Raw genomic sequence first — 14,008 nt, forward strand, 5'->3', positions numbered from 1 at the left:
AGAGTTGCTCTTCAGGGATCTTGTTCCACTGTCGGCGAGGGATGGGTTGAGTGCGGAGGTGGCGGGTCTCGCGTCGGAATGTGAAGTGGACGCAGCTGTGGTCGGTCCAATGAAGGGCGGAGGCGTGGCTGAAGAAGACGTGTTTGCTGGCGGAGAAGATAGGGTCGAGTGTGTGTCCGGCGATGTGGGTGGCAGTGTTCACCAGTTGTTTGAGGCCGAGGTTGGCGAGGTTGTCGAGCAGGGTGGTGGTGTTGGGGTCGTTGTTTTGTTCCAGATGGAAGTTCAGGTCGCCGAGGAGGATGTAGTCCGGTGAGGCGAGGGCGTGCTCCTGGTATATGAGGAGGAATAGGAGTGCGGGGATGACCTGTAACTCTGGCTCCATACTGCCGGAATCTCGCGTGGAGTGCGTAGAGGTGAGCGTTTTCCCGTTCGTAGTCTGTTTCCGCCGTGTTCTTATCGGCGGTGCTCCCGCCCCGGAAAAGGTGGCAGATTGGTGGGTCGTAATAGGGTGGGCGGTACTTTGTCTGCCGCCGGGCTGTTGGCGGGAACCGCCGCGCTGTTTGTTTGTACCGCTGTGGCGGTCGGAGTGTTAAGTTGGCGGGCTGTGTTGGCGGTTCCCGCCAGGGTCAGAATGCCATTTTTAATACTGCCGGCCTGTTCGCGGTCCGACCGCCGCCTCTCCGCCGACCGCCAAGGTCAGAATGAGGGCCATAATGTCCTAAGGCCTAGCAAAGCCGGGCACACACAAAAAATGTGTTCTAATGACTCTTGTCTGTACCCACACAGTCGACAGGAATGTGTCAGATCCTGCTGTCTCCATGAAGGGACCATGTCCTTCGTTTCCATCAACCCAAAGTGGAAAAGCATGAACCGATGTTTCAGCGACTGGTTGAAGGTTGCTGCTAGGTATTCCTGTGCCTGTAAAGTTTTGTATGATGTTATTGTAGTCCAGGCGTGCTGTCTGCTTGCCAGTTTTTGTTTATCAGACTTTAAAGATTTCTTCTTAGTGACAGAGTTTGCCTTCCGAAAAAACTCCTTTTTGTCCGGGTTCTGGTCCCAGGCTTCTAGCAAACCTAGTGCTTTAACGCAGTTATTTAAGTTATGACCCCAGGTGCTTTTATCATTGTGTCGCTGTTGCTCCTCAATTTCCATCCAACATAGGTTGTTTAGTGTACCAGTCTCAGCTGCACGCAACCTCCAGCATAGTTTAATGAAGGCACATCTACTCTGAAATTCATAGTTTTTCAGACCCAATTCTAAATGAACCTGAGCTGGAGATGCTGGTCGTGGGATCCGAAAAACTGTTTTGTAGGCCTTCGTGAGTGTATGAAGGGCAGCTCAGTTTTTGTTTTAGAACTTTAAAACCATAGGTCAATGAGAGGGCTTTTTCTTGAGCGACAGCAAGCTGCGGCTTGAAAGTCAAGAGGCGGTCCATAGTGAATCCCAAGTACTTATATGTGGGTGCAACCTCCACCCGGGCTCCGTTTATGAACCATGAAGCCGATTTAAACTGCCTGTCAACTAGGCGGAAAACCTTAGTTTTGCTCAAATTCAATTCTAGGCCTTGCATTGTTATGTATGTATAAAATGCATCTATGCTTTGGTGTGTATTGCATGGATGCCTATGATGCCAGTCAGAAGAAAGAGCTTATTGCATTTGTGAAGAAGGGAGGTGGCCTTCTCATTGCAGGTCAAGCCTGGCCTTGGGCCAACAAAAACAGCACAAAAAATGTCTGCTTTCAATTTCCTGGAAACCGAGTGATCAATGTGTCCGGCATCTATTTTACATCCAACCATGGAGATAGGGGAGTTTTCTCAATCTCCAAAAAAGTCCCGATTTGCCCATTGCTTGTCAGGTGAGTGAAAACAAGGTCAAACTTAACTTGTGGTGGCTGATATTGAATCAGAAAAACCTACATACATACCTAGGGTACCAACTCAGTATGTGAAAGGAACACCCAAAACACATCCCTTCCAAATACTGAATCAGAATCTATTTCAAAACCTATTTTAGCAATTTGGAAAATCTACATAAGAAAAAAGGTTTTTGAATTCTCAAACTGTGATTTATTGATTTGGAGGGTTCGCAAATGCTAAAACCCTTCGTACAAATGTATAAAATAAAACAAGCATTTGCAAGGCAACGGGTCTCGCATTACGTTAGAGCTGTTAGTGGTGTAAACTCCTAACTGGACTTTTCTTGCCACATTAAATGAAGAAAAAAAAAGCGTGATCACGCTGTGTAAAACAGAGAAAAAATAGTCCAGAAACCATACGGAAAACATGAAACCTTTTATGTTTCCAGTAGTTTACCGGTGCTCCCGAGGAGGGCTAACCACCGGAAAAGGCATGAGGTATGCATGCCTTTCACAAATGAAAACAAGCAGATTTTAAAAGGCAAGCCCACAAACCAATAAAAGTGACTGTTGTAACATGGGCGTGATTAAAATCCCCCTAAAGCAGTGGTCTTCAAACTGGGGGGGGGGCACTTAGGGGGGCCTCAAGTGATCCCAGGGGGGAGCCAGACTCTGGCCAAAAGAAGCATTGTACAGATACCAGGTGTTTGTTTTGAGCAGAAGCATGTTATTGCATTTTTAAAAAGGTAACAGTACTTAACTGCAATGTTTAAATATGTCTAGACATATTTAAACATTGCCATCTTTATAAAATAATTGTGAAAAATTCTGAGTGGGGGCCCAATGATTTTTATTTTTCAACTGGGGGGGCGCGGCATTAAAAAGTTTGGAGACCACTGCCCTAAAAGGAGATTAGAAGAGAGACGGAGCGCTTGGCGCTCGCCCCTAAAAATACTGGCACTCTGTATAGGTGGAGGAGTTTTGGGACACTTGACTTGTGAATGATTAAAATGATGTTGGTATGTGTGAGGTGTGACAGTAGGTTCAAATGTAGAAGTGAGACTGATAGAGGTGGGGAAGTGGCAGTGCATGGATATCATTTGGGGGTCACCAGAGGTCACCAGAGGTCACAGCTACGACTTCTGGCTTTCCCCTTTCTGACATCTGGTTTCAGATGTGGTAAAATCAGAGCCAGGAATGTGGTGACAAGTTACTCTAAAGACAATTTATTTACACTGTTAGTGAATAATAATATTTTATTCACTATAAATGTAATAAGGTGTTGCCCCAGGATCTGGAACAAGACCGGGCAGCTGAGTTAAGTGAAGAACATTGTGTGGGTGCTTTTGAGTCAGAGTGTGGTTGTGTGAGTGTGACAATGTCATATTTTTGAGCTTGTGAATCTGTGAGCATGTAGTAGTGAAATAACTGAGAGTCACTGACAGGTAGCAAGTGAGAATGAGTGTGACTGGATATCAGTAATTGACTATGAGTGGGGCAGAGTGAGTGACAATGAATGGGCAAGAGTAAGCATGACTTCAAGTAAATGAAAGTGGATGATTGAGAATAAATAATAATGAACATGAAGAATGTTGGAGTGTGAGTGAGAATGAGAGTGAGTGAGAGTAAAGGGCAAATGAGCAGCTGAAACTTAGTGAGAATGAGTGCAAACAACTGGAATGAATAGGAGTGAGTATAAGTGAAAGAGAACCTGAGTAAGTGTGAACAAGAGTGTGAGTAAATGCAAGTGAGAGTGAGTGAAAAAATGAATGAGAGTGAGTGAGATTGTGGGACAGAGAATAATATGAGCGCAAGGGAATGAGTAAGTATGAGTGAGTCAAAAAGAATGAGCAGGAGTGAATGAGAAAGAATGAGTGGGTGTTAGTGTGTCAGTGTAAGAGTGAGAATGAATAAGTGCTTGTGAGTGTGAGTGAGTTGTAGTAAGACTGAATGTGAATGAGCGATGTTCGACCTGGCACTTTTTATAGGGTGATGCCCCAGACTTTTTGCCTTCCTCCTCTTAATTGTTCTGAGCCTTTTTGCTGATGTTATGTCTCTGGTCACTTTTTCACTGCTAATCAGTACTAAAGTGCATGTGCTTTCCCTTTTAAACTTGGTATGATTGGCTTATTCCTGAATGGCACATTTAACTTACTTGAAAGTCCCTTGTACAGTGGTATCTCTATATCCAGGGCCTGTAAATTAAATGCTAATAGTGGGCCTGCAGCACTGCTTGCGCCACCCACATCAGTAGCCTGTCAAACCTGTCTCAGGCCTGCTAGCGCAGGGCCTGCATGTGCAGTGTACTGCTACAGGGACCTGGCATCTAACTGTACTTGCCAGGCCCAGAACTCCCCTTTTACTACAATATAAGTCACCCGTAAGGTAGGCCCTAGCTACCCTGCCTTAAATCTAAGGGGGTATTGTTTGACTTATGAGGGGTAGCGTAGGCATGTTTGGTATGGTTGTAATGGTAGTGAGAAATGCTGCTTACTGGTGTAGGTTTTTTTATTACCATTATAGAAATGCCACTTCTAGAAAGTGAGCATTTTGTCTGTGCTTATGACTGGTGTTTTGCAGCTTGATTCCAATCCACGTCTGAACAGAATGACACCTGGGCTTTGTGCATACTTTTCAGACAGCCTGTACACAGGGAGGGTGGAGGTGTCACAGAGCTGCATCTACATATTGAATGGTCTTCCTGGGCTGGGAGAAGAGGAGGCGGGCCACACCTGCATTTGTAAAGGCTGTGCCCTGGCCTCACACAAAGGGCGTGTTTACTCCCAACTAATTTCTGGAGCCTGTGCTGGAGGAGAGAGGGGACACTCCTGGAACTAGTTGTAACTTGTTGGAAATTCTTCTCCCCCTCAATAAAATTGCTTTGCAAAACTGAGTATAGTACAGGGGCTTTCCCCCACAATTATTGGACATTAATGGACTACTGAAGAGGACACTGAATGCTGCTGGAAGGACTCACCAGGCACCGCCTTGGACTGTGACTGCTGTGCTGACCTGTGACCTGATGGATCATTAGGAGGATCTGCCACTGTCTGCAACTCTTGTTCTGGCCTGTTGTTGCGCCTTGCAGCCCTGTGCTCCCCCTTTCTGTCTCCAGGGGCTGGGTGCTGAGGCCCCTGTTCCCCTGCACCATTCCCTGCATCGAAGGAGTGCAGGAAGAGTGTTTTTGCCTTATCCCCCTGAAGCACTGGGAGAGAGCTCTGCTTAAGTCATCCCAGCACGTGAAGAGCACTTGGCAGTGCGACCTTTGTCCCCCGCAGGCACAGGAAAGTGCCCCGTGCCGTTGCGCGGTCACCTACCCCCTCCCGCTCGGACGTGCGAGAGAATTTGAGGCCGGCAAGTGGGCATGGACAAACGCGCTTCCAAAAAAGTGCCCTGGGGCACAGGAACACTTCGTGGAGCAACCCAGGGGCACCAACAGACATCTATTCTAGGAGCCTGGGACTGCCGTGGGTGGGCCGTTGAGGAGATGGAAGCCGGCTCCACCACAGAGGGGTCAGAGAGCGGACTGTGCTGCACCATCCTAGTGCAGAGGTAGGAGGCCCAGGAAGGCTTTCACCGCACAACCTGCCGGAGGACCCCAGGAGACCGCAGTGGTGCTGCGAGGACGCGGGCGGCTGCCGGTTGGAATCCTGCTGCTGGAAGAGACCCCAAGAGGTCTCCCCTTGTGTTAGGCAGGTGTGCGCTTGCTTGTGGTGGTTTCTCCCCCGGCTGATGTTTGGAAATCACGGGGGCCTTGATCATTGGGGGCCGTGTATAGCAGGACAGGTAGAGGCCTCAACGGAGGCCCCATCCTGCCGAGGGCCCACCAGTGCCTTCAGTACGAGGAGCACAGGAGCTCTGGTGTTCCACCGATGAATCTGGGCTTAGTGGCCCTGGTATGCCGTAAGCGCCGTGCCTTTAGGGTCATTCCTTCTACCTGTTGATAAGATGCTCATTCTGACCTATGCCTGTCCAACAATGTGCTCTCATGACTTTCCATGTATTTTCTAATGTTCCTTTTATGGGCATTTACAAGTACATGTTTTGCATGACATGCATTTTTGACAAGGGCCTATCAGAGAATGTTTCACCTTGTGCGCATTCATAGTGATACCTAGGCATTCTTATAGTATGCTTATTGGGATGTGTATTCTTGTAACAACGACAATCTGACTACTGCTTATGTTGCAGGACAACCCGTAACCCATGTGTTTTATTATGACTACTGTTGGCTTTCACAGAGTAATAGTACCCAAGTAATGTTGTGACAACTGCTTGTGTAGCAGGGTATTACTAACATGTTGTATTTGGTCTAGTGATGTTTTGTGAAACACAATTTATTTTTATATAACTTGGTGTTGTGTTTCCTTTGTGGTGTGGGTAGTGCATCATGTGTGTTGAGTGTGTTGTGCAAAGACTTTACACATTGCCTCTGGGATAAGCCTGACTGCTCGTGCCAAGCTACCAAGGGGGTGAGCAGGGTTTATTTTTGGTATGTAACTCCCTCGTCCTGACTAGAGTGGATGGGTTCTGCCTGTTTTAGGTGCATACCCTAGCCAACCGGAAACCCTGTTTCTAACAAGCGAGAAAAAAAAGAGAGATTGTTTGTGAGTGCAAGCGAGTGAGAGTGAATGAATGCAGGTGAGTGTGATTGAATGGTGCTGGCGTAACTGAGGAAACTCTTGGCATGGGGGCACCTTTAGCAAAATGTTGGTAGCACATTTGAGGTATTAATTTTCATATGGGAGTACGAGCAAGGCATTTGAGGGAACCATGACAAAATGTTGGCCTCGACAAACAAGATAATATTTGACAAAAGGATCACTCATGGTATATGCAAGGCAGTAATAACAAACTTCGGCATGAGCATATTGAATGTAATTCTTGGCATAAGGGGCACCAATTAGAAAATACTGAGCCTAGCTCAGTGGGGGCATTTTTTGATGAGTTAGGGCAAACATAGCACATTTTGGAAACAAAATATTGGATCAGCTATTGGTGATATGTCAGGTTGAATTGGCCTGGCATATCATAAAAAGACTTGAATATTTCATGAGTGCCCTTTCAGAACTTATAGATCGCTATCAAATTTATGTGAAAATTGTGCTTCAAAATGCACTAATTGACCCTTTTTTTCAAAATGTTCTTAGTGGGAGAACCCCGATTTGAATCCCACTAGATGAGGGCTATGTCATTTGCTTCCCTTATTCACTACAATTTAGGGCAAGTATGCCCCACCCCTTTAAAAGATCATGTCAGCACTCTATAATACCTGGTGTCTAAAACAGATATTTGTCTGTTTTGGAATGTCAATATTGTCACTCGTTATGATGTCTTCAGGGTTAAAATAATGTGACATTAATCCCAGGAGATTCAGGGTCATAATTCATAAGATGTCAGTTTCTGTGATGTCATTAGGGTCAAATTGTAGAGGATATCAAATTGATGGAAACGTGGAGCTTGTTGCGGGTCCCTGGGATATTGCAAGATCATTGCTTCCAAGTGTTAGCTCCTCTTTCCTCCCTGGCCTCAAATTCTGTTGGCTGTTCTCACCGAGGGTTCCATTTATTGTTGCACCTGCATTCTGGCCCTGGATTGATGGGCCCAATAGAGTCAGTCAATTTACTGTCTCAAGGTCAGTATCTCTTCTGGTCAATGCTGACAGACCCATCCCTCTTTGGCTGTTCCTCAAAACTAAGGGGTCAGGAGAAGAAGGGTTGTGCGATCTAAATCTAATAATGGGTTTAGTGGAAGCACCAGATGTCAGCTCCATAGCAAAAAGACCATCTATTAGTCTCTCATCCCTCACTGTCAGTGCAAAAGCGTTGTCGCTCCCATTACCTCCTGACAACCTTTCTACTTTCACGATGTCTGAACGAATAAATGATTAACATTGACGCTTATGCCTGATCCAGTGGGTGAGTTTATTTTTAAGGGAGACCCCATCTTCCCCACCTGATTGATGCAATTTCAGCAAATTTGTTAAATAGACTACGGCCCTCATTACAACTTCGGTGGTCTTCACAGAAGACCGCTGAAGCTGCAGTGCAAGTATACCGCCAGTGCTGGTGGTATTTCTGGCTCCCTATTTGGACTTTTCCGCTGGGCCAGCAGACGGTAACAGTAAAAGTCACATCAACATTGCTGCCGGCTCGTAATAGAGCCGGCAGCAATGCTGATGTGCAGCGGGTGCAGTAGCACCCTTCGCACATTTCACTGCCCGAAATTTGGGAAGGTAAATACGCGATGGGGCTGTGGCTGTGGCATGGGCAGCGTAGGGGCCCCCAGGGACACCCCAAGTCCCCCTTACCGCTTGCCAGCCTTTCCATGGCTGGCCTGCCTTTCCATGGCAGTGTTTACCACCGTGGCCAGGCTTGTGGTCGGGGACTCATAATCCCCAGGGTAGCGGTGCAAAAGCCTGGCTGTATAGTAGAGGGGACGGCGGTATGGCTGTTGCTATTGCACCACGGTCATAATAGCTGGCAGAACACCGCCAGCCTGTTGGTGGTGTTACCGCCAGCTTACCGCCAGCCGCTAGGGTCGTAATGAGGCCCTATATGTTCTTGGGTTGCCTTAAACTTCTCTCAGAATATCGCATGTTTACAGAGCTAGTTGTCCTCCTGTCATGCGGTATAATATGTGCTTTAGCTGGACACCTTGCTTCTATCTCTAGCAGCCAAGATTTAAAACGGCCCTCCCAAAAGGTTTTACGAATATCCTTATGGGACGCTCATACCTGGAGATCAATACAATCATTTGGCCTGCTGTTGCAATTATTGTCCGTTACTCTATGCCCATGTGATATATAAGTAGCATTGCACTGCTTGGAATTTTGATTGAACTGTGCAATGGGTTGTGGGGGAATTGAGCATCTACCTAATAAATGCTCGGGTCTTGGTGAGTTTCCTTTTATACAGTATGCGCCTATCTATTGATTCCCTTTCCCTCCCTTTCCTTGGTATAGACCAGCAGAGTTTCTACCAGACACCCTAACTCCTTAACCTCTTGCGTTAATTTACCAATGATCTCATGTAGGTTTACTTTGTCCCGCATTTTACATTTCAGGCAGCTGTCCTGGTTTTGATGTCATGATACTGTTCCCTCCTTAGTCAATTGTATTACAGGGCCATATTGGGAGTAAGTATCTGTAATATTTTTGTCAGGCGTTGTTTGACACGTCCTCCTCCAGGACAGTATACCTGTTGGAGCAGATTATGTAGCACCCTGGTACTGCACCCTTCTCTTCAATACTTTGGCTTTGACTTGGGGGCTGGTGTGGGGCCTGTGCAGATTTGTCTTTATCTCTTTCCTTATAATATCGGGACTTTGGTGGATTGATTGCCGAACAGCATCCCCCTTCCCATCTGTGGCTTTTGCCATGGGTGACCCTATCTTTTTTGTATAGAAGGACTTGATCTTTTTATCGGGTGCTTCCTATGATTTGGACTTGGCACACAGCAAGGATTCAGCCTCTTCTATTAGGTCATCAATCTCGGAAATGGTACAATTTTCCCCAGCATTTCTTATTTTCTTGGGGATTTTCTCCTTACCCAGGGGAAGTTCAGCCATTTTACTTTTCCCCATAATCTGTCACTTTAATGAACTTTGGTCCCAAGCTACTCAACCCCTGTTATTAGTGCTGTTTCTCAGGGGGGAACCTACTCCTTATTTACTGGTAGTTCCCTGTTATCGTCCCCAAGAAAGATAATTAGCACCACCTAATAGGATCTCACAAACAATGTTACACAGTTGATTTACTAGGCGGTCGAACTACTTGCCCAGACACATTTAAGCCTCTAAGTACCTTATTTGTAATAACAAAGGCCACGACAACCAGCAGTGGGTTTAGAATTAAAAATGAAAGAGAGGGGGCCCAGGCCAGCCTCCTCTTGGCTTCGACAGACATGGACAGGCCCGCCCTTAGCCCGGGCTTTGCCCGGGTACGGCCCGCGTGCATCCCGCACTGCGGGGGAAGAGTCAGCGCTATAAGCGCAATGAGACACCTCCTCCCTCACACAGGTGGAATCGATGTGGCAGGTAGAGGAAGCAGCAGGGCACCCTGGGACAGGTAGTCCCACCAGGGCAGCAGTCTCAGGAAGGGAAGCAGGCACAATAACCCTGGGGCAGACAGTCTCACCAGGGTAAATGAATTGCCCCTCGCAATGGCCCCCGAATTTGTCGAGGGTTATGGCACCATTGTTGTCCCCTAAACTTAGCTGACATCCAAGAAAAAGCCCAAAATGTTGATCTGGGCATAGGTGTGTCAGACAGCCTTTGATAACCTCAAGAAAGACATGTGTACAACACGTACTCAAGGCACCTGAGTTCTCTAAACAATTTGTTGTGTAAACGGATGCTTCCTTGCCAACATGGCAGAGGAGCGGTCTTAGCACAGCTGAATAAGGAGGGTCTAGATGAGCAGTAGCTTTCATTAGTAGGAGGCTACTTCCACAGGAACAGAGGTGGAGTGCGATTGAGAGGGAAGCTTTTGCTGTGGTCTGGGCACTTAAGAAGTTGAGAACATACCTGTGTGGCACTCACTTCCTGGTTCAGACTGACTATAGACCCCTCTGATGGCTCATGCAGGTGAGGGGTGGGAATCCCAAACTGCTGAGGTTGTCCATCTCCCTACATGGAATGGACTTTAGGGTGGAACATCGCCTGGGGTCAGATGACGCCAATGCTAATGATCTCTCCAGGTTCTTCTGCCTTAGTGAAGAGAACTACCAAGGGGTTAGGTGGCTCTCCCCACTTACAGCTGGGGGAATGCATGTTTGACCTGACAACCTTAGAGTAATTTTCCCCCAACTGTTTGCCTATCTCCTTCACTTTTCTGACCTCGCTTTTGATGGTTTTAGGTTCTAAAGTGCTTGTGCGTTCTCCACAAAACATGGTAACATTGTCCCCATCTGGAATACTTAATTTGCTTCTACTTTCCTAGTATGATGCACCACATGTGCCCAGGCCACAGAGTAAATTTAGTGCTACTTGTGGGCATGCAGCAGTGATTGTGCCACCCACTTCAGAAGCCCTTTAACCATGTCTCAAACCTGCCTTTGGAGAGCCTGTTTGTACAGTTTCACACGACCATGTCGACCTGCCAAAATAACCCTTTTGCCAGGTCCAAACCTTCCCTTTTTATATATACAAGTCATCCCTAAGGTAGGCCCTGGACAACCCAGAGGGCAGACTGCAATATATTTAAAAGGCAGGACATGTACTTTTAAGTTAAACATGTCCTGATAGTGAAAATCCCCCAAAGTCGTTTTCACTACTCCAAGGCCTATCTCTCCCATTGGATAACATTTGGACCACCTTATTCCATTTTATGAGTGTAATTCACAGTCTGGAAAAAATTAACATTTTGAATTTGTTGTCTCTGGAATCACAATTCAAAATCACAACTTATGGTTAAGTTGATTTTAAATTGCAATTCAGAAAAAGCCACTTTTAGAAATTTGTCATATTCCTACTTTAGCCATTTGGTGTCTACTTTCCGTCTCTGATCATTTGTCTGAGATGTGTGACAGCTGGGCTTTGTGTATTGCCCCTAGATATCTACACACAATGGGAGCTTAGGTGTGTCTTGAAGGGAAGGAAGAGCTGGACCAAACTTTACTTATATCTGAATAGGCTGTGTCCTGTCCTCACTCAAAGGGCTACATATTCCTTGAGTCTGGAGCCAGGGTTGGAAGGTCAGGACCTCTGTGCACTTCAAAGACCTATCTTTGAAGTCTCCCTCACTTCAAAGGCCCTACTGGTTGTAAGTACTGGACCTCTGACACCACCAATTCAGTACACTTCTGGAGCTGTGACTATTCTGCCAGGAAGAAGGACTGCTGTGCTGCTGAAGGACTGCCACTCTGATGGACTTCTCCTTTGCTGGTGTCCATTCTTGCTCCCCTGCCTGGGTGAGAAGGACTGGACCTGTATCACTTGAACCCAGAGTTACTCCAAGGGTTAGCAGGGCTGGGGTCCTGATCTGAACTCTTGGGGACATAAGACTTCCAACTAACCTGCTTCTACACCTGGACTCTGCCAGTGGTGAGTCTGTCCTGCAAAGTGATGCCACACCAGTCCTGGACCCTTGGAAGTGGGCCTAAAGTGTTTGCTCCAGTGAAACCAACCCATCAGCTGCGTCGGCAGAACTGATGCATCACCGCTGTTTTGTGGAACAGAACTGGCACATCACTTTCTTAACCAACACTCTAGTGCTTTCTTCATTGCAAGGCCCCCGCATCTCTGGCAATGGCAGCCTTCGTGACGACACCGACGCTCCACATCACAGCCTCATCAGACATGCCATATCACCTTGACACAGTCGGAACCTGCACCAAACTCCATTGCATCTTGGCAAGCCCAGGACCAAAACGAAGATGCCCCCCTGCAAAAACAGGTAGTTTTGTATTTGATAATTTTGCTATGTACAGATAGTGTTTTGGGGTATTTTCTTTCGCGGGCACTAGGCCTACCCACACAAGTGAGGTACCATTTTGATCAGTAGACTTGTGGGAACACTGGGTGGAAGGAAATGTGTGGCTCCTCTCAGATTCAAGAACTTTCTGTCACCGAAATGTGTGGAACAAGTATTCTTTTGGCCAAATTTTGAGGTTTACAAAGGAGTCTGGGTAACAGAACCTGGTGAGAGCCCATAAGTCCATCCTGGATTTCCCTTGGTGTCTAGTTTTCAAAAATGCACAGGTTTGGTAGGTTTCCCTAGGTGCCGGCTGAGCTAGAGGCCAAAATCCACAGCTAGGCACTTTGCAAGAAACAGCTCTGTTTTCTTCGGGAAAATGTGTTGTGTCTATGTTGTATTTTGGGGGTATATCCTTTTGCGGGCGCTAGGCCTACCCACACAAGTGAGGTACCATTTTTATCAGGAGACTTTGTGGAATGCTGGGTGGAAGGAAATTTGTGGCTCCACTCAGATTCCAGAACTTTCTGTCACCTAAATGTGAGGAAAAAGTGTTTTTTGGCCACGTTTTGAGGTTTGCAAAGGACTCTGGGTAACAGAACCTGGTGAGAGCCCCACAATTCACCTCATCCTGGATTCCCCTGGGTGTCTAGTTTTAAAAAATGCAGAGGTTTGGTAGGTTTTCCTAAGGGCCGGCTGAGCTAGAGAGCAAAATCCACAGCTATGCACTTTTTCCCAAAAACACGTCAGTTTTCAATGTAAAAATGTGATGTGTCCATGTTGCGTTTCCTGTCGCGGGCATTAGGCCTACCCACGCAAGTGAGGTACCATTTTTATCGGGAGACTTGGGGGAATACAAAATACCAGAACAAGTCTTGTTGCCCCTTGTCTTTCTCTACATTTTTTCCTTCCAAATGTAAGACAGTGTGTAAAAAAGACGTCTATTTGAGAAATGCCCTGTAATTCACATGCTAGTATGGGGACCCCAGAATTCAGAGATGTGCAAATAACCACTGCTTCGCAACACCTTATCTTGTGGCCATTTTGGAAATATGAAGGTTTTCTTGATACCTATTCTTCACTCTTTATATTTCACCAATTGAATTGCTGTATGCCTGGTATAGAATGAAAACCCATTGCAAGGTGCAGCTCATTTATTTGCTCTGGGTACCCAGGGTCCTTGATGAACCTACAAGCCCTATATATCCCCGCAACCAGAAGAGTCCAACTGGCATAGCGGTATATTGCTTTCAAAAATTTGACATCGCAGGAAAAAGTTACAGAGTAAAACGTGGAGAGAAAAGGCTGTTCGTTCACCTCAATTTCAATATGTTTTTATTTTCGCTGTTATTATCTGTAGGAAAACCTTGTAGGATCTACACAAATGACCCCTTGCTGAATTCAGCATTTTGTTTGCTTTTCAGAAATGCTTAGCTTTCTGGGATCCAGAATTGGTTTCACTCCCATTTCTGTCAAGGAGGCTAAAAGCACCACAAAAAATAGTAAACATGGAGTATGTCCCAGTAAAATGCCAAAATTGTATTGAAAAATGTGGTTTTATGATTCATTCCTGCCTGGTCCTGAAAGCTGTGAAACTGGTGATTGTAGCACCAGAAACCCTTTGCTGATGCCTTTGTCAGGTAAAAAAACACAAGCCTTCCTCTGCAGCCCCTTTTCCCCATTTCTTTAAAGAAAATGAAAGTTTCACTGTGTTTTGTCTAATTTCGTGGTCTCCTAC

General features: G+C 46.3%; 1 protein-coding gene across 1 annotated transcript in view; it reads left to right on the top strand.

Moving 5' to 3' along the window:
• Nucleotides 1–1,587: 1,587 nt before the first annotated feature.
• LOC138249306 (TRPM8 channel-associated factor homolog) overlaps nucleotides 1,588–14,008 on the top strand; it is an 80,523-nt gene continuing 68,102 nt past the window's right edge. Inside the window, exon 1 of the mRNA XM_069203263.1 lies at nucleotides 1,588–1,856. Coding sequence (XP_069059364.1) covers nucleotides 1,588–1,856 — 269 coding nt within the window. The remainder of the gene's footprint in view (nucleotides 1,857–14,008) is intronic.

Source organism: Pleurodeles waltl, chromosome 8 (genome assembly GCF_031143425.1).
Source record: "Pleurodeles waltl isolate 20211129_DDA chromosome 8, aPleWal1.hap1.20221129, whole genome shotgun sequence".
Lineage (NCBI taxonomy): Eukaryota > Metazoa > Chordata > Amphibia > Caudata > Salamandridae > Pleurodeles > Pleurodeles waltl.